Source organism: Salvelinus alpinus, chromosome 32 (genome assembly GCF_045679555.1).
Source record: "Salvelinus alpinus chromosome 32, SLU_Salpinus.1, whole genome shotgun sequence".
Lineage (NCBI taxonomy): Eukaryota > Metazoa > Chordata > Actinopteri > Salmoniformes > Salmonidae > Salvelinus > Salvelinus alpinus.
Window position 1 is genome coordinate 12,418,091 of NC_092117.1, and position 26,217 is coordinate 12,444,307.

Here is a 26,217-nt window from a genome sequence, read left to right on the forward strand (position 1 = left end):
CCAGCCTCCACTGATGTCAAGGTATTTCACCTGTCGACTACTTGCATCCACTTCTGAGGTAGGCCTATATACTGAATCTGTTGGGCCCTTTACACTTTAATCTGATCACATGCAAAAACACCTCAACAGATCTTATTTATTGCCTTTCATTGCAACTAGTCAAACAAATTATAAAGACCATTGCAAACTCCTGATGTAACCTTTCTCTCTTTGATAACTCTTTAATTGCAGACCCAGGTTTGAGGGGAAAGACAGCTGGAAACACCAGACAGTATCTTTTTGAGATACATAGTTCCCTGTATGTACTGCAGCCCCATTGAAGGTGTGAGACTGGGTAACGTGATAGGTCACGTGAATATGGGGAGTAAACAGACAATATGATACTGTTAACCCATAACTCCACTCACTCTGACCCCTGATCTGTCATAATAAGGGGATGTCAGGCATTAAGACACAAGGGGTTAAATATACACAGACTTCAAACACATATTAATCAACAGACCTGACTAAAGCATACACTGATATAAGTACATCATAAGTACATCTACAGTATAAGTACAGGTGTTGTGTTAGATGACAGCGTGAACACTACCAGTAAGTCTCACATTGCCGAACCTCATGGGGAGAAAAAAATATATTGTTCTTTCTCAACGTTGTGGTGTATATGCGTGTGTGTACTGTATGTGTGGTAAGGTGATCTTGAGTGGGCACAGAGGATGGTGGGTGAGGATGGTCACAGTGGTAAGGTGGGTAAATGTCGGGGATGAGGTATATGGACGGTAAAGGCATTAGGGTAGGAATGTGTAGAGTGTTTATGGTGAGGGTTGTTTTGGCTGGGGAGGATCTTTTCAAATTTTTTGTTTCCATCGAGTCACACAAAGAAAGCATCAGAGAGGAGACGCTGGGGGCAGTAAGGTTCCCCAGGACCCTATGAGGTGACGATGGGAGACGCAGGACAAGCAGCAGCTCTTCTAAAACAGAAGACGAGGGAGGCCGCTGCTGATCACTGAGGTCAGGACCAACACTCCTGAGAGAGAGAGAGAGAACATTTTAAATATTGTGAGTGAGAGAAGCAGAAGTAACAGATTTCTGCTGCAGATGTATTCATCAAAATGGACTAGCCAACATGTGCGTTTTGGCAGAGTAGTGGATTATCTGGCAGCTTTGGTGCCACCCTAATTTTCGGTCCCCATGTATTAAAAGGTGTGCTTTCAATTTATGAGAACATGTAGTTCCTGCATTAGGATATGGTTGACTGATACCCAGGTGTAAAAAATCCCCTAGCTCACATCTAGCCCCATACCTGTCACTGTATGTCCATTATGACTCTGTGCGCTGAGGCTTTTTGCCATGGCCCTTAAAGTTAAACGCTTTACCTTTACATATCAGTAGATCGCCTGCTGTTATTTGGACACAGCATCAAATGTCACAGCAATTTTAGGACTCCCTCAAGCACATCAAATTAACATATCGCTATTTCAAGAGGATATACCACCTTGCCCCCTGACTATACGTAAACATTTGCACATAAATATGTCAACGCACACACACAGAACCCACCCCTCTATACAAGTACAAACACACACTCACCTACTGTCCGGCCTGCTCAGCTCCCTGTGAGAAGTCACCCTGTGTGGCACAAACAAAGAAAGCGGATTAGCATCATCTCTACTACTACTACTTCTGCAGCCGCCCATGCTGCTACAGAGGAGGATGGCGATGACAACTTCCTCTGATGTAATCTCCAGCTGAGCATGTGAGTAATGGATTTGGAGGAGGGTTAAGCTGGAGAGAAAGAGAGATGTTAGTGTTTTCAAACCACGGTTCTGGTTAATCGACATGCACAGGCACCTCTTTAGTACGGTAGTTATGGCTTCAGTGGCAGACAATGCATTGAGATATCAGGGGCTCAGGCACTCAGGAGAAAAGATCTTTGATAGTTTCCTCAGTTGATTCATGCCCAACAATTACCATCGCAATCATCTCTGTATTAGGGTAGAAATTATCATTCTGACTCCCGGCATGGAATTAGGATATTAGTTTGGTGAATAGTCTGGAGTTTGATTGTGATTATTCATGGAAGTAGCAATATTCCCTGATTTGGTTATAGAAATGTTAATATGATGTTATTGCTGTGGGAATAATTATGAGCTCAATCACCAATATAATTATTCTTATGATTAGAATTGGTGGGTAATCATTCTAGCAAGAAGTTGCCGCAATCATGTCCTTACCACATTCTATAACAGTGACTGAAAATGTGATGAGGATGATTTGTGCCATATCATAGTATGTCTACGGTTGTTTACTTTGATCCTGCCTCTACTGTACTCTCCTACAAAAGGCTTTTTAGTGCCTTTGAAAATGAACATATAATAGAGCCGGGAGAGAGATGGAGCGATAGGAGATTGAAAAAGGAAGGGGGTTGATTGCCTGCTGCGGTGAGGAGCGATGGAGAGATTGTTAGGGCTGTGGATTTAATTACAGATGGATCTTGCTTTATATTACAAAGAGCCTGAGAGAAGAAAGGACACACACATGTGCACACACGCACACCGGCACACGTACACTCACGCATGCCTGCATGTTCACCGACACCCACAAACAAGAACAAAGAACATATTTCAATTGAGTGGAATTAAGTAATGCTATCAATATGCTGCTAACAAACAAAGATGTTGTCCCAGAGTACACTCCATCTGTCCTGCAGCCATAGAGCCCAACCTGCTGGGTCAGAGGCAGGAGAAGCATGTTAATGTAGCGGGGACACCGCCATCTTTACTGCACTACAAATGACCACAACATACTGGAGGGCAGCTTTTAAATGAACCTTCATCAATTTCATATTTGAAAGGGATCTATACTCTACCTTTTAAATTCATTTATATTCATAGCATTTTTTTCATAGCAGAATTCATTTTATGATTTGGGGCTTGTGTTTTTGCAAATTTTTTCTCAATGGGGCTGATTCAGATGTAGGAAATGTACTCTTTTCCTACACACTTCTCTTGTGTTTGATATTCAGACTCTGCAGGTGTGGCAAACCTTGCGCGCTCTGAATACATTTCATTCAATCGCTAAAAACCCACTTGCTGGCCAACAGATCTTCTCATTGAGTTTTCATTCAGTAGAGTTTTCAGTACATTTATCTTAAGCCATGATATGATGTACCTTTTTAAGTTAGAATTTTTTCGACACTCACTAGAATATATAGAGAGAAAGGGTTCCGGATATTAGAGATCATTGCTAGAAAGCCATCTAAATATATGCATATTCGTCTTAGTTTCAGCACCAATTGGTAGATAAAACAATACTCATTTTGTAGATTATTTAGGTTTAGGAAATTATTTTTGAATCATACAGGTTTGAAGAGCCTTTAAGCACGAAAGAAAGAAAACAGTAGTTTGATTCATTCTGAAAATGTCCACATTTAGTTCTTCAACCCATGGTAATGTAGGAAGAAGTGTACAAATGAAGGTAAACGAAACAATGTAATTAAATGGACTGATAATGTAGGCTATACCAACTGAAGGGAACTAACAGTAAATTGGCAGTTGAATATGTGGTTATTAGGCCTGCAGATGGTCGATACTGATAGTGGTTAATATTTAACATGATAATTAAGACATAGTAATAAAAAATAAAAAATAAATGACATTTGAGAGTGCCCATCTCTGCAAGGTAGAAGGCCATACAAATTCTGCATAATGGCAGAGCGTTTCTTAAACTTTACTGTGGGAAAGTTGATATCCTTCAGTGTTCTGCCATATGACAAGTGTCATTTGTATGTATAATTCCCTTATCCAAACGCATTACTCATTCACCTCTTATCAATAGCTCTTATCAAGTTGTAAATTATAGTGCATGTAGAATGGTGTTATTTCTATCGGAAAAAAAGGAGATACTTTTTCCGCATGGACCCGGCAGGTTCGCTAGACCTTATTCATGGTTTCCTTGCGCGTAAAAATTCAGTCAAGGTCAGAATAGGGTGTAGCTGTAGACACACTGCATTTATTCCATCTCCACCCCAAACTAACAGCGTTTGAATAGCATGCTATTCTCATGCTTAAATTCAAGGTCAGAAAACGCATAGAGAGAAAAGTGCATGAAAAGGAAATTACGTTCCATATCCCCACGTTTCACGTGGGTTGGAATTCTACCCAGTGTGAACATACACTCACAGCTTGAGGAAATATTTACTCATTTGGAGCTGAGCAGTCGCACATCCATCTGTCCTCCTTCAAGCCAACCAGCACCCAAACACCACTGTAGCCTACCAGCCAGCATCTACCTTGACTGCTAATTACTGCATATGAAGTCATGGTGCTTCAATCATAAGGCAATAAAGGCAGCAAGCATCATGCAGAGCATTCATTCATTTGTTTGTGCTACTAAACTCTCCACCACACACCCCTTCCAAACCAGAACCAGCCACCTCAGTTACAGCTTCTTCCTGTCCCTGTTCCTGCCAGACACCCCAGTTATGGGTGGAAAGAGAAGAAACAATACAAGTTACCAACAACACTCACAGACCAGAAATGTCCAAGTAGGCTTTGATCCTTTAACTCAGCATTCCTTATAACTGACAAGAAATTTGCACACAAGTCAACTTCGAACAATCAGTGTTTTTGACCAGGATAAGATTGCTGATAGAAGTGTTGAACACTCCTCTCCTGGAATCCCAAGGCTGATCTCAACTCTGTTATAACTAGGGTTGCAAAGGGGAGGGTATAATACTGGAAACTTTTGAAGTTTACCAGTAAACTACCAGAATTTTGGGAACGTTCAAGGAATATGACATTTTATCAGATGACATCTAGTGGCCTTTTTGGGTACTTCAGAGCATTTTGTAAGTAACCATCTGTCTTATAAAACCCTACCAAACGTAACATATCATACTAATTTGGATGTCCCCGGATTTATATTTACTTTGTTATGTCTAGTCTATGAAACCAGGCTGTGGGGTCAAACTGGTGAGAGTTGTGAAAAAAGACAATAGTTAGAAGAGTGCCATTGTTGATTATATGCTTCTTTCATTCATTAGGCTATTTTCTCTTGAACCCTATGGTCTATCCACTTGAAACTCATGGACAATATGGACTCATATGTATAGAACATAAAAAGGAATACTATAAACTAATGCATTCTGTATACGTTATTCAAGTATAAATTACCAAAGTTACCATACATGACCTGTTAATTACCGATAGCTTTGCAACCCTAGTTATAACTGTATATGGCTTTAATTCAACCACCTCCAACCGACCAGCCCACAGTTCCCTGTAGAGGAGAGGAGTTTGTCATCTTCACAATATGAAAAGGCAGGATGTGACGCACCTGGTTCACCAATCCGGAGTTCACCGCCACATTCTCCAACCCCTCCACTGTTTGCTGAGATAGCTCATTGGCCCCGGCGACCGTTGCGTCCCCGACAATATTGGCCTGGTCAGTCGTTCTCTGGGCCACTGGGAAAAGGGGACAGGGAGTTGTCATACTCTGTCCCTTGGACCAATGTTTCTCTTCAGAATTTGGTACGTGAAAAAACCTGTGTGAGTCTGATCCCTGTATAGTTAGAAATGTAATGCAGTGTATTTTCTGTGGGTAGTGTTGCGCTTACCTGTGTTCACACCTGCTACCATCCCGTCCTTTGTCTTGTTCCCTGTAGAAGAGAGAAACAACCTTCTCAAAAGGAGGTAGATGATTTATGTTTAAATAGCGTTTCTCAAACTCAAAGCGTTTAACATTGGATGGGGGTAACTCACCCCTTCCACTATCAATGCAACCAAAATAATTTGGTAACATGGAATAGCTCAGTAAGGACACCAAGTGTTGTACAATATACTATACACTCCACTCCCGATTTATTTGGACAGTGAAGCTAAAACGTTTAATTTGGCTCTATACTCCAGCATTTTGGATTTGAGATCAAATGTTTCATATGAGGCAAGAGTACAGAATGTCACCTTTTATTTTAGGTTATGTTCATACAATACACAAAGTTTAGTATTTGGTCCCATATTCCTAGCACCCAATGACTACGTCAAGCTTGTGACTCTGCAAACTTGTTGGATGCATTTGCAGTTTGTTTTGTTTGTGTTTCAGATTATTTTGTGACCAAAATAGAAATTAATGGTACGTAATGTATTGTGTCATTTTGTAGTCACTTTTATTGTAAATAAGAATAGAATATGTTTCTGATCACTTCTCCATGAATGCTACCATGATTATGGATAATCATGAAGGAAAGTCACAGAGGCACAAAGATCATACCTCCAAGACAAGCTAACCTCTCACCATTACCAATAACAGGGGAGGTTAGCATTTTATATCATACCTCCAAGACATGCTAACCTCTCACCATTACCAATAACAGGGGAGGTTAGCATTTTATATCATACCTCCAAGACATGCTAACCTCTCACCATTACCAATAACAGGGGAGATTAGCATTTTATATCATACCTCCAAGACAAGCTAACTTCTCACCATTACCAATAACAGGGAAGGTTAGCATTTTATATCATACCTCCAAGACATGCTAACCTCTCACCATTACCAATAACAGGGGAGGTTAGCATTTTATATCATACCTCCAAGACATGCTAACCTCTCACCATTACCAATAACAGGGGAGGTTAGCATTTTATATCATACCTCCAAGACATGCTAACCTCTCACCATTACCAATAACAGGGGAGGTTAGCATTTTATATCATACCTCCAAGACATGCTAACCTCTCACCATTACCAATAATAGGGGAGGTTAGCATTTTATATCATCCCTCCAAGACATGCTAACCTCTCACCATTACCAATAACAGGGGAGGTTAGCATTTTATATCATACCTCCAAGACATGCTAACCTCTCACCATTACCAATAACAGGGGAGGTTAGCATTTTCTGGCGTATGATATTTATGCCTCTGTAATTTTCTTACTCATCATATTAACAAAACATTATTCATATACACAAACTGTAAAGGAATCCAACAAGTTTGTAGAGTCACAAGCTTGATGTAATCATTGCGTGCTAGGAATTAATCCACATATACGTTCATTTGTACAAATACTTAAAACACCTTCAAATGGAGGGGAAGGGGAGTGGGGGATACCTAGTCAGTTGTACAGATGAATGCCTTCAACTGAAATGTGTCTTCCACATTTAACCCAACCCCTCTGAATCAGAGAGGTGCGGGGGACTGCCATAATCGACATTCACATCTTCGGCGCCCGGGGAACAGTGGGTTAACTGCCTTTCTCGGACTATATTCATAAAAATGCTTTCATTTCTAAATAACAAATATGTATGAAAATACCCTCAAATAAAAGGTGACATTCTGTACTGCCGACTCATGAAACATTTGATCTCAAATCCAAAATGAGTATAGAGCTAAATTAAAAGTTTTACCTTTACTGTCCAAATAAATATGTAGAGAAGTGTACAAGCCCGATCAACATCTACAGGCTTCCCTAACACTTCAATACTTAATGATTTGGGCACAGAAACAGTCTCCCTCTCTCATGGTTATTTTATAGGGCCAGATCCTTGGTGTCTGTTTAAAGACCAATGGGTTCTGCTCAGCTGGTCCAGTACTGTCTGTTCTCTCCCATTCTCTCTGGGCCCTTTGGAGCTCAGCCCATCTCTGCCTCACAAAGACTCCTTGAGGAAAGAAAAGGTCAGTCATTCCACCAGCCACAGAACTGTATGGGTCGAGTCCTGCTGGCCAGCCAAACCCACTCAACGTCCTCAAAACAACTGGCATGGAGCATTGGAGTGGATTTCTCCCTCCCTCCCTCCCTCCCTCCCTCCCTCCCTCCCACTCAAATCACCAACACAACAAGCCTTACTCTGTTCTCCCTTCTGACCCTTTGAGCCGGGAGACGTGTTTGAAAGTCCCTCCCAGTCCCCACACATAAACACATTTCTCTTGTCAAGCGTGTCATTGTTATTGTATTCCCTTCACGACAATGGGCTAATTTAGTACTGGCGACGTAGAAATTGCCATGGGCTAAAGTCCTCCTGTCCTATGTAGAACACAGACAAACACAGAAAGACACAGGAGCCAGGCTATTGTATTGTCAATGCTGTAATCAATACAGAGGAGGTAATATCGCCAAGCAACTATCGACGTTGTAACATGGTCAGTTTTGTGAGGAATCGAACAATCTGTGGTTACAAATACTTCCTCTGCAGCTGAGATGGTAGATACTGATAGTATAATACATGACTACACACCCACAAAACACAATGTTAGAGTGATTACGAGCAAAGATAACAACTGAAATACAGCACCTCATTGTCTCATAAGAACGTGATAGCATCTTTGATTTTGTATGTAGTAATCTCTGCACCCAGAACCAGATTTCACATGCACGCTGGCAAGCTAATTGTTGAGTCTGTCACAAGAGAGATATTTAGCATCACATGAAAGCCACACTGCACAACAATTATGTGTTTAGGTTGTTCATTTGAGATTGGTTCCATTGCATCTCTCTCTGATTAATTTACACTGTCGTAGTCTAGATTTCCTGACATCCTGCTATGATAAAATGACACTTCTGTCAGAGACAGAAAAGGAAGTGAGACCAGAGGGAGAGAGAACAAAATGGCTAAGTGAATGTGGTGCTGAATGGAGAGCGGCACAATCCAGACATAATGGGATGATTACATACATACGAAGGTAACTCTGACCTCTCATCTGTGATTTTACCTCCCTCTTTCTCCCGCCCCTCCTCACACTCACCATCCTGTAGCACTGGGCCTCGTGAGTCTGCCACACACCCAGGAGCATCAGGCACACACACACTCTAAGGATTAGCACTCAGTGTAGATAGAGAGGCAGCAGATCAGGGACAGGGGGGGATTTGAGACGGTTCTCCTCTTTAAAAAAAATCCTAATCCATTCTCTCTCATACCGTAGATGACTCAGACAGTAAAGTGCTTGATGGAGGCCTGGTGGGCCTTTGCTGTGTGTCAGTACGCTCAGCACGCTCCACTGCTCCGACAGCACTGTCTCAGGGCACTCCCTCTTTTCTTAGCCCCGCAGCTAGCTCCCCTGGTAGGGCACTGGGCTCTCTCTATGGGTGTATGGCTGTCTATGTATATCTGCTTGCCTTTCCGGAGTAGAATGCTGCCACTCTTTTAGCCGTCACTCCAATCTCTGCCACCCCCACCTCCTTCATCCCACCACCACCCCACAGTCTACTTATCAGTGCTATCTGTCTGTCAGGATCGCTCACTGAGAAGAGATACAGGCAGTGAAGGAGAGCCACTGTCTCAAGACTGACAGTTGTTTGATCATAGAAAGGCAGATCTGACTGTCCCAGCCACAGTAAGTCCAGTGATGTATTTGGATGGGTATACAGGGATTCACACTTTGACAGGGATGGGGGGATTGGCTTTCAGACGAAGGGGAGAGAACGACAAAGATTCAAAAAAGGAGACAAAAAAAGGAGACAAAAATGAAGCTGATAAGATATGACTGAGCAGTAATGTTAGAGGTCAGATGATCTCTTTACAGCGCTGTGAAGATCAATAAACCAGTGAAATGTGATGGGCCCTGCCCTCTGTGGCCAAATGGCTCCACCAGGTCCTTCAGCAGAACAGGGTGGATCCCCTGTGGTGGGGATGATTTTTGATTAATGGATAAGGATGGATACAGCCACCTCCTCTGTCTTTGCTTATTGACAGCCAATGAATGAGAATCCCACTAACTGTAATTATTGGAATCTGAGAGTGCGCCACCCATTCATTCATTCTCTCGTTACCTCATTCTCATGATCTCTTTTTCATTTTCTCTCTCTTCCTTTCGCTTCTCCCCTCCTTTTACCGGAAATGAAACTAGGAATCAGATGACTCCCAAATGTTCCATTCATTTGTTTATCGTTTCCCTCTCTTCCCTTTCCTCTTCTCCAGGTTGTCATCGCTGTAACAGGGTCACATGGCATTAAAGCGGTGAGAGACAGGGTCATGTTTCAGCGTTCTGTATGAATCTGTGTATGATTCAGTGTTCTAATGTGCCAGTGTTCTCTCGATGTCTCAGTGTTCTGTATGTGTTAGTGGTGCTCAGGGCTGCTGAACTGGCCTGTGCTGGGTTGGGTGGGGTTGGGCTGACGGGGGGTTCTGACCATGGGGCGAGCTGCATTAGTCACGCTCCGAGACGCCCATGATAAATCTCACTGCTGCAGCAGGCAGACAGGCAGGCGGGTGGGTGGCATAGCAGATTCACAGACCCCTCCCTCTCACCCCGGTACCACCATATTGTACTATCACACATACAAGCTAACAAGCACATACACACCCATCTAAATATGTGAAAACACACATATCTGTTCAGCTTGATAACACTGAGCAATATTATAGTACAATCACCTCCCCTGCTCTAAAATGTGTGTGTGTCACATGTAGAGAGATAGGAGATTGCATATCATTTATATGACCATCAATATTATTGACAATATTTTGTTGGCCATTATCCACTACATAATGCATAGAGTACCTCAGCACTGCTCAACCAGACTTTTCCTCTTTAATTAGAACATCTTGTGCCTGAGGCATGTGCAAATAAATATATATCTTCCTCTACCTTTCTTCCTCCTTTTTCTGCTTTTCTCCATTCTCTTGCCCCTCTCCTTCGGTCCTTTGTCATCTTTCTCTTTTTCTTGTTCAAAATTCCCTCCCGCTCTCTACAGTATCTATGTTTCCAACACTAGTAAGATTTAGCACATGCACTGCCTGGATGTCGATCCCATTTTATTCAAACCTCGCAGACAGACTAGTGCACTCACCCATCAAAAAACAAGCACAGCAGGCAAGCGTCATAGGATCAAAATGTAAACCAGATTATCCCACATAAAAACTGTGATGTACTATTTTCAGCTAACCACCTCTGTCTATCCTCCACACCCTTTACCATCACTCCTGTACTCACCCACATACATGACTCCCTCCTTAGTTTTGGCAGCTGCCTCCTCCACCCCTGCCTTGGTCTTCTCCGCTGCTGCCACGACGCCCTCCTTGGCCATTGAGAATCCTTTCTTCAGTGCATCCATGCTGGTCTGCTGCTACGGGGCTGTGTCTTTTAGCTGGCTCTGGCTGCGTCTTGGAGCTGGTCGATTAAGCTGCTCGGTGTGCCTGTCTGCGTGTGCGTCTGTGTGTGTGTGAGCGTGCCTGTGAGTCTGTATCTCTGCGTGTTGGGTGTGTGAGTGTGCGAGCGTACGTGCATGCGCTGCTCTTATGAGAGAGCGGGGCTGGACTGATCTGTACTGTTGAGGCAGATTGGAACACCCTCAACAAGGAGAGTAGCTGAGCGAATGAGAGGGAGAGAGGGAGGGGAGAGAGATGGAGAGGCTGGGAGAGAGGGATGGAAAGAGATGGGAGAGAAGAGGTAGAAAAAGAGAGAGCAAGTGGGTGAGGAGCAGAAATGCAGAGATGGATTCCACAAGACGCTGCTGTATTTCTCAGTTATGCTCCCTACCCCATTTCTTCTGCTATCGTGCACACAGAGGCAAATACAAATAGGATTAGTGGATTATTCAAGAATGGATTTATCTGTGTGTCAACCCTGGAATGACACCTTTTCCATTTTATTCAACACCAAAACTGTAGTTATTATGTGGATTATAATTAATGGTACTTTTTGTAGGGGTTGATAATTTTTTTTGTAAGGGAAAATCAAGTCTGACATTTCAAAGTGGAAATTCCAAACTTAAGAAGCCTTAATAAACCTCTAGTAAACTAAAAGTAAAAAATGTTCTGCATTGTAGGAATGTTTTCCTGCAACAGGGTGATCAAATTAAGATCCTACATCTGTATTGTACATACTGTACATCCCACTACTCATAATGCATAGCCGGTACATACAGTGGGGAGAACAAGTATTTGATACACTGCCGATTTTGCAGGTTTTCCTACTTACAAAGCATGTAGAGGTCTGTAATTTTTTATCATAGGTACACTTCAACTGTGAGAGACGGAATCTAAAACAAAAATCCAGAAAATCACATTGTATGATTTTTAAATAATTAATTTGCATTTTATTGCATGACATAAGTATTTGATCACCTACCAACCAGTAAGAATTCCGGCTCTCACAGACCTGTTAGTTTTTCTTTAAGAAGCCCTCCTGTTCTCCACTCATTACCTGTATTAACTGCACCTGTTTGAACTCGTTACCTGTATAAAAGACACCTGTCCACACACAATCAAACAGATTCCAACCTCTCCACAATGGCCAAGACCAGAGAGCTGTGTAAGGACATCAGGGATAAAATTGTAGACCTGCACAAGGCTGGGATGGGCTACAGGACAATAGGCAAGCAGCTTGGTGAGAAGGAAACAACTGTTGGCGCAATTATTAGAAAATGGAAGAAGTTCAAGATGACGGTCAATCACCCTCGGTCTGGGGCTCCATGCAAGATTTCACCTCGTGGGGCATCAATGATCATGAGGAAGGTGAGGGATCAGCCCAGAACTACACGGCAGGACCTGGTCAATGACCTGAAGAGAGCTGGGACCACAGTCTCAAAGAAAACCATTAGTAACACACTACGCCGTCATGGATTAAAATCCTGCAGCGGACGCAAGGTCCCCCTGCTTAAGCCAGTGCATGTCCAGGCCTGTCTGAAGTTTGCCAATGACCATCTGGATGATCCAGAGGAGGAATGGGAGAAGGTCATGTGGTCTGATGAGACAAAAATAGAGCTTTTTGGTCTAACTCCACTCGCCGTGTTTGGAGGAAGAAGAAGTATGAGTACAACCCCAAGACTACTTAAAAATCATACAATGTGATTTTCTGGATTTTTGTTTTAGATTCCGTCTCTCATAGTTGAAGTGTACCTATGATAAAAATTACAGACCTCTACATGCTTTGTAAGTAGGAAAACCTGCAAAATCGGCAGTGTATCAAATACTTGTTCTCCCCACTGTATGTAGGATCTTAATTTGATCACTCTTTTGTTGCTGAGAATTTTCCTGTAGATGAGCTTCGTGATTGACATAAATTCACTGAAAACCCACACTAACACATGGTTATATTAACAGTATTGCACTTTTCATGTAGCCTATTTTTGGCCAGCTAATAGCCTAACCACTGATCAAGCAACATTATGGACCAAATATTCAAATACTGTTGCTGCAGGATTATTCTTGCTGTGACAATATATGTCAAATTAAGATCCTACATCTGTTTATACACCACACTCGACACTTACTCGTACATTGATCAGCAGGTTTCTCCCTGGAAATTGAGATGCCACTGTGATCTCTCATAGTAATAATAATAATAATAATACAGAAAACCATACAGGCAACTAATGAGATGTGTGTGGTCGCTCACCCGTATTGGATCTCATTAGCAGCAAGAGGACTGGGAGGGGGAATGGATCATGAAGCCCAGAGCTATAATTAGTGCTTGTGAAGCTAGTTACACATGGCTGCTAAAGCACATCCATTCAATACACACAGCATCCCCCCACTCTACATCAAAGTGAATGGCAGAGAGCCCTTTTAGATTGCCTGACCTGTAAAAGCTATCCATACTCATGGTGCAGATAAAGTATTTTTAGAGATACAGCTATATAAATATACAGTAGTATCATTGTATATGTACGTATGCTTCAGTTTAATACAGCTCAGGACTTTCTATAAGGAGAGTGCTGTAGTGCCGTTGAGGGAAACATTCAAACAGGGTTTATGGTCATCATGACTTGATGTTCTATCAGAGAAACACAACTTGTTATTGATGTCGGCTGCACTCGTCTCCACTCAACATTATCCAGCAAGAAATAGAGATCCAGACACCGTGTCACTCCCCTCTGTATCAGTAAGGAAATAGAGATCCAGACACCATGTCACTCCCCTCTGTATCAGTAAGGAAATAGAGATCCAGACACCATGTCACTCCCCTCTGTATCAGTAAGGAAATAGAGATCCAGACACCGTGTCCCTCCCCTCTGTATCAGTAAGGAAATAGAGATCCAGACACCGTGTCACTCCCCTCTGTATCAGTAAGGAAATAGAGATCCAGACACCGTGTCCCTCCCCTCTGTATCAGTAAGGAAATAGAGATCCAGATACCGTGTCCCTCCCCTCTGTATCAGTAAGGAAATAGAGATCCAGACACCGTGTCCCTCCCCTCTGTATCAGTAAGGAAATAGAGATCCAGACACTGTGTCCCTCCCCTCTGTATCAGTAAGGAAAGTAGGATGGGGATATATCCTGAGGTAGCATGGTATTACTAATGAAGCTGATTAATGTCCGATTCTCTGTACGATGCATGTGACGTGAATGTATGAACGAAACAGACATTGAATGAGAATCACATGGAAAGGAGGGGCTAAGAGAGCGCTAAAAGATGTTGAGGTCAGGTGTATGGGAGATTGGGGACTTAACGTCTGCTGTGTTAGGGCTTATTGGGATGAGAGGGAATCGGAGACCCAGAGTTTTAGTCCCAGTGGTGTGGATGACAGTGTAAAGAGGAACCATCCTCAGGAGTAATGAAATGGTTCTATGGACCCATTCAGACAACCAATGACCTCATCTATTAATGAGAAACGGAGGATTGCCTACACTGTGATAATGGGTTTTACAATATAGCCTACTACTGCTTTGGCCTTTGATACACAGTGGTGGTACATAAGGTGTGGAGGAGATCATCACCTAGCGCCATTTGCGACCTCATATTATTAAAAGGTCAAAATTATACAATTGAAAATAATTATCCCTTAATATGTAACAAGATAAAGCACTTAGAAAGTGAGAAAATATCTTCCCAGATTATATTTATATTCAGGGTAAGTGGCCAATTGGAAAATGAATTAAGAGCTGCAAATGGAGAGTGATAATTGGATCATTTTTGCACCATTATCTCTGCTGTAAATCAGTTTGTTGTCCGTTCGGTTCCCCTGGAGTCGTCCATTTAAACCCTGAACAGGCTGAAAAAAGCTGACGTTTCACCCCTGTGATCGGGTTTGTTGGCCAGACACCTTGCACAGTCCCGGATTTGCAGCTGCCTCCCTTCCCTTGTGTCCTGAATCCTGGGCAGAAAACAGCGTGACTCAGAGAATAACCTCTAGCAGGCAGACAACATGGCAGCCTGCCTGCAGCCCCAATACCCGACCAGCCTCCCCCAGCCACCTTTCTCCCTCCTCCCTGCAGCCTCCATCTCTCCTCGGATTGGCTAAGGGCCAGCGCAGGGCTATTTTTAGAGGAGCTCACTTCTCATATAACAAGGAGAGAATGCATAGTGGATCGGCTCCTATGGGTAGCTGTGATAGCAGATCGCCTGCTATCTGCAGGAGTGGAGTGATACGATGGTCAGAAGAGCAGTGGTCAATACAGATCACGAGACTCTCTGTGAAATATCTCCCTCTTTACACCCTCCCTTCCCTGTCATCATGTGCCAAGGCACATGACCATGTTGGGAGTGGCAGCAGGAGGCAAGGCCTATAGACCAGGACAGGAGAAGGAGAGTGATGGATGTCCACAATCTCCACATTCACCGCAGGCTGAAAGGAGCTGAAGTCCTTCATTAGGATTCAGCTTTGGCATAAAGGATGTGTCAGATGACCTGCAGACAAAGTCTGCTAAATCTTAAAAAGCTCCTATTCTCCCCACCATGTGGTCTAAGCCTTTTATGTATTTTGTTTTCAGTGGAGCATTTCAGATACAGTACAACACCTCTGTGTTGAGAACCACAGCACCCCTACCCCGGCCAACAGCTCTGCACCCCCCACAGCAACTTGCCCATGCGCCCCCGCTTCTCATTCACCCAAATCCAGATAGCTGATGCTCTGAAAGAGCTGCAAAATCTGGACCCCTACAAATCAGCTGGGCTAGACAATCTGGACTCTCTCTTTCTAAAATTATCCGCCGCAATTGTTGCAACCCCTATTACTAGCCTGTTCAACCTCTCTTTCGTATCGTATGAGATCCCTAAAGATTGGAAACCGGTCGCGATCACCCCCCTCTTCAAAGTGGGAGACACTCTAGACCCAAACTGTTACATACCTATATCCATCTCTACGCAGACGACACCATTCTGTAAACATCTGACCCTTCTTTAGATACTGTGTTAACAAATCTCCAAACGAGCTTCAATGCCATACAACACTCCTTCCGTGGCCTCCAACTGTTCTTAAATGCTAGTAAAACTAAATGTATGCTCTTCAACCGATCGCTGCCGGCACCCTCCCGCCCGACTAGTGTCACTACTCTGGACGGTTCTGACTTAGAACATGTGGACAACTACAAATATCTAGGTGTCTGGTTAGACTGTAAACCTCTTTGGCCGCCTTTCCTTCCAGTTCTCTTCTGCCAATGACTGGAACGAATTGCAAAAGTCACTGAAGCTGGAGTCTTGTATCTCCCTCACTAACTATAAGCATCAGCTGTCAGAGCAGCTTACCAATTACTGCACCTGTACACAGCCCATCTGTGTATAGCCCACCCAACTACCTCATCCCCACATTGTTATCTTTTTGCTCTTTTGCACTCCAGTATTCTCTACTTGCACATCATCATCTGCACATCTATCACTCCAGTGTTAATGTTAAATTGTAATTCTTTTGCCACTATGGCCTATTTATTGCCTTTCTACATTTGCACACACTGTATATAGATTTTTCTATTGTGTTATTGACTGTAGGTTTGTTTATCCCATGTATAACTCTGTGTTGTTGTTTTTGTCACACTGCTTTGCTTCATCTTGGCTAGGTCGCAGTTGTAAATGAGAACTTGTTCTCAACTGGCCTACCTGGTTAAATAAAGGTGAAATAAACAAATTAAGTTTAAAAAAATCCCAGTCCAGTCAGGGCGGTAGATACATGTGCTTTACTAAGATCAGGCAGCTTTTGTTTTGACTTCTCTCTTGACCCAATTTAAATGTGTATTTTACCATATATAGACACATCCTATGTGTTTAAATCAAATCAACTATATGCACTGAGCTTGACTGATCCTTTAAGCACACCGCTCAATTAAATAATTAAGACACACAAATGACTAGAGGGAGTACGACCGCAATTGATTTGATTGTATTCAGAATTGCTGAGCTGAGTTAAAAAAAATTACAGCGAGTGACTTTGTGACTAGCACCGTTCTCTCTCGCTCCTCCATGCTGCAGTGACCACTACAGAACTTCAACAGTGTTTATCGCATTGAAGCTGCAACATAATTACAGCCATTTCTGACTGAAAAGTTCTGTTACCGAAATCCCTAATTTGCTTAGGAAAAACATTCCCTATTCCTTCAACCCTTGCTCTCTTAATGTGACACATGTATGCATCGCATGCACTTGAACAATAGGGCCTAACCTACAGAACCAGTCAAAGGTTTGGACACCTACAGTACTCATTCAAGGGTTTTTCTTTCTTTTTACTATTTTCAACGTTGTACATTGTCAAAACTATGAAAGAACACCTATGGAATCATGTAGTAACCAGAAAAGTGTTAAACAAATCAAAATATATTTTAGATTCTTCCAAGTACTACCCACCCTTTGCCTTGATGACAGCTTTGCACACTCTTGGCATTCTCTCAACCAGATTCATGAGGTAGTTGCCTGGAATACATTTCAATTAATAGAGCCAATCAGTTGTGTTGTGACAAGGTAGAGGTGGTATACAGAAGATAGCCCTATTTGGTTAATGACCAAGTCCATATTATGTCAAGAACAGCTCAAATAAGCAAAGAGAAACGACTGTCTTGATTTCCTGCAAGACAGGAATGTCAGTGTTCTGCCATGGCCAGCAAAGAGCCCGGATTGACCCCCCCCCCCTTTGTTCAGGGACACATTATTCCATTTATTTTAGTCACATGTCTGTGGAACTTGTTCAGTTTATGTCTCAGTTGTTGAATCTTGTTATGTTCATACAAATATTTACACAAAATAAACGCAGTTGACAGTGAGAGGACGTTTTCTTTTGTTGCTGAGTTTATATGGATGATTTATAAAGCCAGGCACATTTAACAGTTAGGTTATTGATTATAGATGTAATTAAGTTGTTGTTTATCTCCTCACTCTTCTTAGTCAATTAAGGCAAGTTCTGTTTTATCGTCTCCTAACTCCGCTGCTGCCTCCGCCGCATTGTTCTCAACACCAATATGCTGGTTATGCACATAGCAACATGGTCTAGGAAAATGCGCCAATTCAACAGCGCACTGATGTTTAAGAAAGGTGGACAGCTTCCGCTATACAACGTGGGGGAAAGCGCATTTATTATAAAATAATGTTATTTTTATTAGTGGTGCACTGTTGTTCTTATGTAATATAACCATAAACAATTGACTAGTCGACTAAATGGGGTCAGTCCTAATCTCTACTAATTATATTCCAGAGGTAGGCCTACAATATGTAAAACATCAAATACTAGGCCTGGTGAGCTGCCATGGTTTGAAATTAGGGGATTACAGGCAACATCCGCATTGACCTAAAGGCTAGAGCTGCAACTTTCAAGGAGCAGGACACTAATCCGGACTCATAAGAAATCACGCTACACCCTCCGACGAACAATCAAACAGGCAAAGCTGCAATACAGACTAAGATCGAATCTTACTACACTCATTACTACGCTCATCGAATGTGGCATGGCTTGCAAACTATCACGGATTATAAAGGAAAAGCCAGCCGCGAGCTGCCCAGTGACACAAGCCCACTAGATGAGCTAAACGCCTTCTATGCTCGCTTCGAGGCAAGCTACGAACCATTCTTGAGAGCACCAGCTGTTCCGGACGACTGTATGATCATGTTCTCCATAACCGATGTGAGTAAGAACTTTAAACAAGTCAACATTCACAAGGATTACCAGGATGCATATTCAGAGCATGCGCTGACTAGCTGACAAGTGTATTCACTGACATTTTCAACCTGTCCCTGATGCAGTCTGTAATACCTATATGTTTCATACAGACCATCATAGTCCCTGTGCCCAAGAATTACCCAGGTAATCTGACTAAATGATTATCACCCTGTAGCACTCACATCTGTAGCCATGAAATGCTTTGAAAGGCTGGTCATGGCTCACATCAACACCATCATCCCAGACACACTGAACCCACTCCAATCCCCATACCTCTAAGAGGAACACCTATCGTAGAATGTTGTTCAATGACTACAGCTCAGAGTTCAATACCATAGTTCCCTCCAAGCTCATCACTAAGCTAAGGACCCTGAACACCTCCCTCTGCAACTGGATCCTGTACTTCTTGACAGGCCGCTCCCAGGTGGTAAGGGTAGGCACATCGCCATGCTGACCAACACGGGGGCCCCTCAGAGATGTGTGCTTAGTCCCCTCCTGTACTTCCTGTTCACCCACGACTGCATGGCCACACACAACTCCAACTCTATCATTAAGTTTTCTGATGACACAACGGTTGTAGGCCTGATTAACAACGACGATGAGACAGCCTATAGGGAGGAGGTCAGGGACCTGGCAGTGTGGTGCCAGGTCAACAACCTGTCCCTCAACGTCAGCAAAACAAAGGGGCTGATCGTGGACTACAGGAAATGGAGGGCCAAGCACGCCTCCATTCACATCGACAGTGCTGTAGTGGAGTTGGTCCAGAACTTCAAGTTCCTCAGTGTTCATATCACTATCGATCTATCATGGTCCACACACAGCAACACAGTTGTGAGGAGAGTACGATAACGCCTCTTCCCCCTCAAGAGTGAAAGGATTTGGCATGGGACCTCAGATCCTCAAAGTTCTACAGCTGTACCATTGAGAGCATCTTGACTGGCTGCATCACCGCTTGGTATGGCAACTGTTTGGCATCCGACCGCAAGGCGCTACAGAGGGAAGTGCATACGGCCCAGTACATCACTGGGGCCGAGCTCCCCTCCATCCAGGACCTCTATACCAGGCGGTGTCAGAGGAAGGGCCTATAAAATGTCAAAGACACCAGCCACCCAAGAGTGTTCTCTCTGCTACCGCAAGGCAAGCGATATCGTTGCACCAAGTCTGAAACCAACAGCACCCTGAACAGTTTCTACCCCCAAGCCATAAGCCTTCTAAATAGTTAGTCTGGGTAGCAATTTGGTTAACTATTTAGCTATCTGCATTGACCCCTTTTGCACTAACTTTTTTGACTCATCACATACGCTGCTGCTACTGTTTATTATCTGTCACTTTATTCCTAGTTATACAGTGTCTGCATACACTGAGTTATCGTTACTCATTGCATATGTATTATTACAGGTTTTACTTTTCTATTATTTCTCTCTGCATTGTTGGGACGGGTCCAAAAGTAAGCATTTCAATGTCAGTCGACAACTGCTGTTTACGAAGCATGTGACGAACACAATTGGATTTGATGAAGTTAAAATGGTTGCCCTTTAGAAAGGAGAGAGAGGATAGAGCCGTGATACAGTACATCAGTGTGACGACCACTGCTTTATCCAAAAACCTGAAGGTGAATGACTGCTGGAGTGCTGCCTGAAAACCTATTGTTGACGTGTCCAAGATACATAACAAAACGTTTGCTTCTAACACATCTGCTGTGTAAATTTGTTACTGCCAAGACGAAGAATGGGGGGTCAATCATGTAGTTTAAAAGTCCTCTAAAAGTTTGCTGTTCGGGTTAGGGTTGATGTATTTTGGTTCACTGTTGTCATGAAAACAAAACAGGCACATGGAGGGTCATCAATATAGGACCCATGCATGTGGCCTCCCCCTCATTAAATGTCGAGAGAGGACATATTAGCAAGGGGGTGCTAAATTACACACATGGTGGTTGGTTGAAGCATGCCACTGTCTGATGTCCTCACCTAGGGTTTACTACAGTACATAGGCCTACACACTGTTATGAGCCAAGTGTATTGCACATGGAGACTGCACAGTCCCTTAAGTCCAACAAAACAAAGGCTATCAATGAAAGAGTGATTAAAATATGGTGTTAATCCAGTTAAATGATGATCTTGCAGTAGACATTAACAGTTGGAGTCAGCAGGATATCAATGCTGATGCCATTGGGACTAATCATACCCCTTTACACTGGAGCTCCCCAGGGGTGTGCGCTCAGTCCCCTCCTGTACTCCCTGTTCACCCATGACTGCATGGCCAGGCACGACTCCAACACCATCATTAAGTTTGCAGATGACACAACAGTGGTAGGTCTGATCACAAACAACAACGAGACAGCCTATAGGGAGGAGGTCAGAGACCTGGCCGGGTGGTGCCAGAATAACAACCTATCCCTCAACTTAACCAAGACTAAGGAGATGATTGTGGACTACAGGAAAAGGAGGACTGAGCACGCCCCCATTCCCATCGACGGGGCTGTAGTGGAGCAGGTTGAGAACTTCAAGTTCCTTGGTGTCCACATCAACAACAAACTAGAATGGTCCAAACACACCAAGACAGTCGTGAAGAGGGCACGAAAAGCCTATTCCCCCTCAGGAAACTAAAAAGATTTGGTATGGGTCCTGAGATCCTCAAAAGGTTCTACAGCTGCAACATCGAGAGCATCCTGACTGGTTGCATCACTGCCTGGTACAGCAATTGCTCAGCCTCCGACCGCAAGGCACTACAGAGGGTAGTGCGTACGGACCAGTACATCACTGGGGCTAAGCTGCCTGCCATCCAGGACCTCTACACCAGGCGGTGTCAGAGGAAGGCCCTAAAAATTGTCAAAGACCCCAGTCATAGACCGCATGGCAAGCGGTACCGGAGTGCCAAGTCTAGGACAAAAATGCTTCAACAGTTTTTACCCCCAAGCCATAAGACTCCTGAACAGGTAATCAAATGGCTACCCGGACTATTTGCATTGTGTGCCAACCAACCCCTCTTTTTACGCTGCTGCTACTCTCTGTTTATCATATATGCATAGTCACTTTAACTATACATTCATGTACGTACTACCTCAATTGGGCCGACCAACCAGTGCTCCCACACATTGGCTAACCGGGCTATCTGCATTGTGTCCCACCACCCCCAACCCCTCTTTTTACGCTACTGCTACTCTATGTTCATCGTATATGCATAGTCAGTTTAACCATATCTACATGTACATACTACCTCAAATCAGCCTGACTAACCGGTGTCTGTATATAGCCTGTCTTTTTACTGTTGTTTTATTTCTTTACTTACCTATTGTTCACCTAATACCTTTTTTGCACTATTGGTTAGAGCCTGTAAGTAAGCATTTCATTGTAAGGTCTACTACACCTGTTGTATTCGGCGCACGTGACAAATAAACTTTGATTTGATTTATGACTACACAGGCTCCTAAACAGACCCTCTCACCATTCTCCAATGTTATATCAACACTAATGGAGTCAGCTATAGTCTCTCAACCCCAACTCCAAGTGCCAGAATCCATAGAGCAATATTATTGTGGTGGTAATCGGCTAACCACTTCATAGCTGTTACTCAAGTCTCTCCATCATTCTCCACTCTCTGCTCCTCTTCAGGCAGTGGGAGAGGACAACCCAAGTGTCCTAATGTCCGTTAACCCTCTAGAGCAGGGGTCGGGAACCTATGGCTCCCGAGCCAGGTGTGGCTCTTTTGATGATTGCATCTGGCTCGCAGATAAAACAAAATATTCTCACTTTTTTTTTTTTTTTTTAAATAAATTTTATCCCCTTTTCTCCCCAATTTTCGTGGTATCCAATCGCTAGTAATTACTATCTTGTCTCATCGCTACAACTCCTTGTTTTAATCCATCCATCGATTTTTCACTGCTCATGTCCTGTTCAGGGCTGCAGGAGCAATTGTCCATTATTTTAATTAAATGATACTGGCCTACGTTGGCCGTTGCTAGGTAAAACAGGTAAACGCCTCCTTTTGAATCAGTCTGCTCGGTCATTAGCTCAAAGCTAACCCTTCGACGAAGAAGATGGCAAAAAGAAAAAAAGATGACGAGTATCGTACATTTCAGGATGAATGGACCGAAGAATTCGCCTTTGTGGAGAGAGCAGGTTCTGCGGTGTGTCTAATTTGCAATGACAAAATTACATCGATGAAACGGTCGAATGTAAAGCGGCACTTCGACACGCGCCATGCTACCTTTGCATCAAAATACCCTGCGGGAGACAGCAGAAAGAAAGCGTGCCAAGAGCTACTGAGCAGGGTGCAAGCGAATATTATAACAACATTATTTAAGAATAAATTCAGAGGCTTATTATACTGACATTTAGTTGAATTCACTTTTAAAATATATTATATGGCTCTCACTGAAATAAATTTCCAAATTTTTTGCTTTCATGGCTCTCTTAGTCAAAAAGGTTCCCGACCCCTGCTCTAGAGTCTAAGCCCGGTGTATGCCGGGGTGCTTACTGCTATTAGCCAATAGAAACGCAATGAATAAAAGATTCACTACATGGAACAACAGTCCCCAAAGAAATCTAAAGGGAGTTTGTTCTGAAGTGTCTGTCCTATATCTGGGCGAAATAAGAAAGATCAGGAAACTATATATATATTTTACATGTATTTATCCCCTTTATTTGTCTTCTCCCACTGCCTTATTTTAGGCACTGGTACTGGGTGAGTCTTCAGACGACAGAACGGAGAAAACCATAGTGTTTGTGAGAGTCTCAGCTTCAATAGAGTGGTCATAGTTTCTAGGCCAACCTTTCGGACGCTACAGACGTATTTGTGAGAAGACTGATTTTCGGGATGTCTCCTGGTCTGACAAACACCGCTCTAGCTCTGCCATCTTTAACCGCAGATGCGGATGCGCGATATCGGCAGATATAATCCTCCCCCTATTCTCAGTTCCACCAAATGCCTCCATTCAGGACAGTGATAAATAAAGTGCCAAATAGCGGGACTGCTGCCAGTTAGTTCCAGACAGACCCACCATGCACAGCCTGCTGCCACCACACCTTGCAGATCAGTGCATCGCTGCAGTCCGTCCCATCATGCACCCTGCCAGTTAGTGTATAGTCATACAGCGGGGACCGGGCAGGAGGAGTAACGAGGCCATAAAAAAAATCTATGACGCGAGACGCAATAGATATTACCTCAGAGCAGCCAGCCGTGGCACCAATACAGTCTGCTGACGGCGTCCCACTGTGCATCACAGCAACATGGAAAGGGTCATGTCGCCACTTTAATATTGATATGGCTATTGGCCAAAGGACTATTATTCAGCACTCCCTGTGAAACAGAAGTCTAATATACCCTCAAAGAGATATTACGGTTTTCACCAATTCCTCTGATTCGATTTCCTCCCCCCAACCCTTTTTGTTGCGTCTTAAGACTACAGTTCTATTTGAAAACTGCTCATGTGCATCATTTGACTGTTGTTTCCTAATTTTTCACATTTATCAGAGGGCTTTCCTTGTACTTTGACAATAATGGTCCAGTACCTCACATGGCCTCCTCATCCAAACAGCAAGAGGATGCTTTTATCCAATTAACGTGGGGCCCAGAATGTTCAGTTTCAGTATGGGTGGGGTGTGTGTGAAACAAAAGTATGCCTGTTACAAAAAATCTTGGAAGTTGGACATGGGCCCGTGACATTTAGCTTGTCGTCAGCTTTGTTAGAAAACTGTTGGGTGAGTCACAGCCTTGGGTTATTTCAAGAATCGCCTGTACCAGGTTACTGATGTTTTCCTTTAGGTACTCAGACCCCACCAGGGTCCCACAGTAAAAAGAAAGCTGCCTATTTCCTTCGTCATCGTATTACTCAAGGAAAATCAAATCTCACTGCTTCTCTTTTGGAAAAACAGAAACATAGCACTAAATTGACAGTGTTGGAGTCCAGCTTTGCCAACTTTGATGTTGAGCTTGGTCTAACTCCACAGAACCCTCCAACCACCCACCCTCCCTGTCCCTTCAACTATGGCCCTGTGCTCTCCTTGACCTTTCGACATTTAGGACATTCATCATCGGGCCGGAAAGGCTCTATTCCCATGTCAACTTTAAACTTCAGTCACAGTTTTTTCTCCAAACGACATCAATTTCTGTGATTTAAGAGGAAACTCATACATTGGGCCTGCTGGGTAAATCAATTAGCTATACACCCTCCCTCCTAAAGCCAATACATCATTTGCACAGTATGGGGAACTTCTGTTGTATGCATTCCACTTGAGTTTTGAAAGCAGTTGGGTCCCGTATGTGTATATATACGTATACATATACAGTGGGGCAAAAAAGTATTTAGTTAGCCACCAATTGTGCAAGTTCTCCCACTTAAAAAGATGAGAGAGGCCTGTAATTTTCATCATAGGTACACTTCAACTATGACAGACAAAATGAGAAAAACAAATCCAGAAAATCACATTGTAGAATTTTTAATTAATTTATTTGCAAATTATGGTGGAAAATAAGTATTTGGTCAATAACAAAAGTTTCTCAATACTTTGTTATATACCCTTTGTTGGCAATGACAGAGGTCAAACGTTTTCTGTAAGTCTTCACAAGGTTTTCACACACTGTTGCTGGTATTTTGGCCCATTCCTCCATGCAGATCTCCTCTAGAGCAGTGATGTTTTGGGTCTGTTGCTGGGCAACACGGACTTTCAACTCCCTCCAAAGATTTTCTATGGGGTTGAGATCTGGAGACTGGCTAGGCCACTCCAGGACCTTGAAATGCTTCTTACGAAGCCACTCCTTCATTGCCCGGGCGGTGTGTTTGGGATCATTGTCATGCTGAAAGACCCAGCCACGTTTCATCTTCAATGCCCTTGCTGATGGAAGGAGGTTTTCACTCAAAATCTCACGATACATGGCCCCATTCATTCTTTCCTTTACACGGATCAGTCGTCCTGGTCCCTTTGCAGAAAAACAGCCCCAAAGCATGATGTTTCCACCCCCATGCTTCACAGTAGGTATGGTGTTCTTTGGATGCAACTCAGCATTCTTTGTCCTCCAAACACGACGAGTTGAGTTTTTACCAAAAAGTTATATTTTGGTTTCATCTGACCATATGACATTCTCCCAATCTTCTTCTGGATCATCCAAATGCTCTCTAGCAAACTTACATTTACATTTACATTTAAGTCATTTAGCAGACGCTCTTATCCAGAGCGACTTACAAATTGGTGCATTCACCTTATGATATCCAGTGGAACAACCACTTTACAATAGTGCATCTAACTCATTTAAGGGGGAGGGGGGGGGTTAGGAGGATTACTTTATCCTATCCTAGGTATTCCTTAAAGAGGTGGGGTTTCAGGTGTCTCCGGAAGGTGGTGATTGACTCCGCTGACCTGGCGTCGTGAGGGAGTTTGTTCCACCATTGGGGTGCCAGAGCAGCGAACAGTTTTGACTGGG

General features: G+C 43.3%; 1 protein-coding gene across 3 annotated transcripts; it reads right to left on the reverse strand.

The window, feature by feature from the left end:
- Positions 1–978: 978 nt before the first annotated feature.
- On the reverse strand, positions 979–11,282 carry LOC139562101 (synuclein-like). Of its 3 annotated transcripts, none has more exons than XM_071379446.1 (6): positions 10,932–11,207; positions 5,618–5,659; positions 5,338–5,465; positions 4,412–4,465; positions 1,591–1,629; positions 979–1,027 (listed from the first exon to the last, which is right to left on the reverse strand). In XM_071379446.1, the coding sequence occupies exons 1-5, from the start codon at positions 11,050–11,052 to the stop codon at positions 1,591–1,593; spliced, it is 384 nt and encodes a 127-aa protein (XP_071235547.1). In that variant the 5' UTR covers positions 11,053–11,207; the 3' UTR covers positions 979–1,027. The 3 variants fall into 3 exon arrangements, with proteins under 3 accessions (XP_071235547.1, XP_071235548.1, XP_071235549.1); XM_071379447.1 differs by having other exon boundaries at positions 4,436–4,465; positions 10,932–11,190; XM_071379448.1 differs by lacking the exon at positions 4,412–4,465 and having other exon boundaries at positions 10,932–11,282.
- Between the last annotated feature and the right edge of the window lie 14,935 nt (positions 11,283–26,217).

Bases quoted from the DNA above. Each gene is read 5' to 3' on its own strand.
- LOC139562101 (XM_071379446.1), bottom strand. From the start codon at position 11,052: ATGGATGCACTGAAGAAAGGATTCTCAATGGCCAAGGAGGGCGTCGTG. The intron at 5,660-10,931 runs GTGAGTACAGGA...TCTCTTCTACAG, and splicing joins GGAGGGAGTCATGTATGTGG to GGAACAAGACAAAGGACGGG. The intron at 1,630-4,411 runs GTGTGTGGTGGA...TGTGCCACACAG, and splicing joins CTGGTTCTGGTTTGGAAGGG to GGTGACTTCTCACAGGGAGC.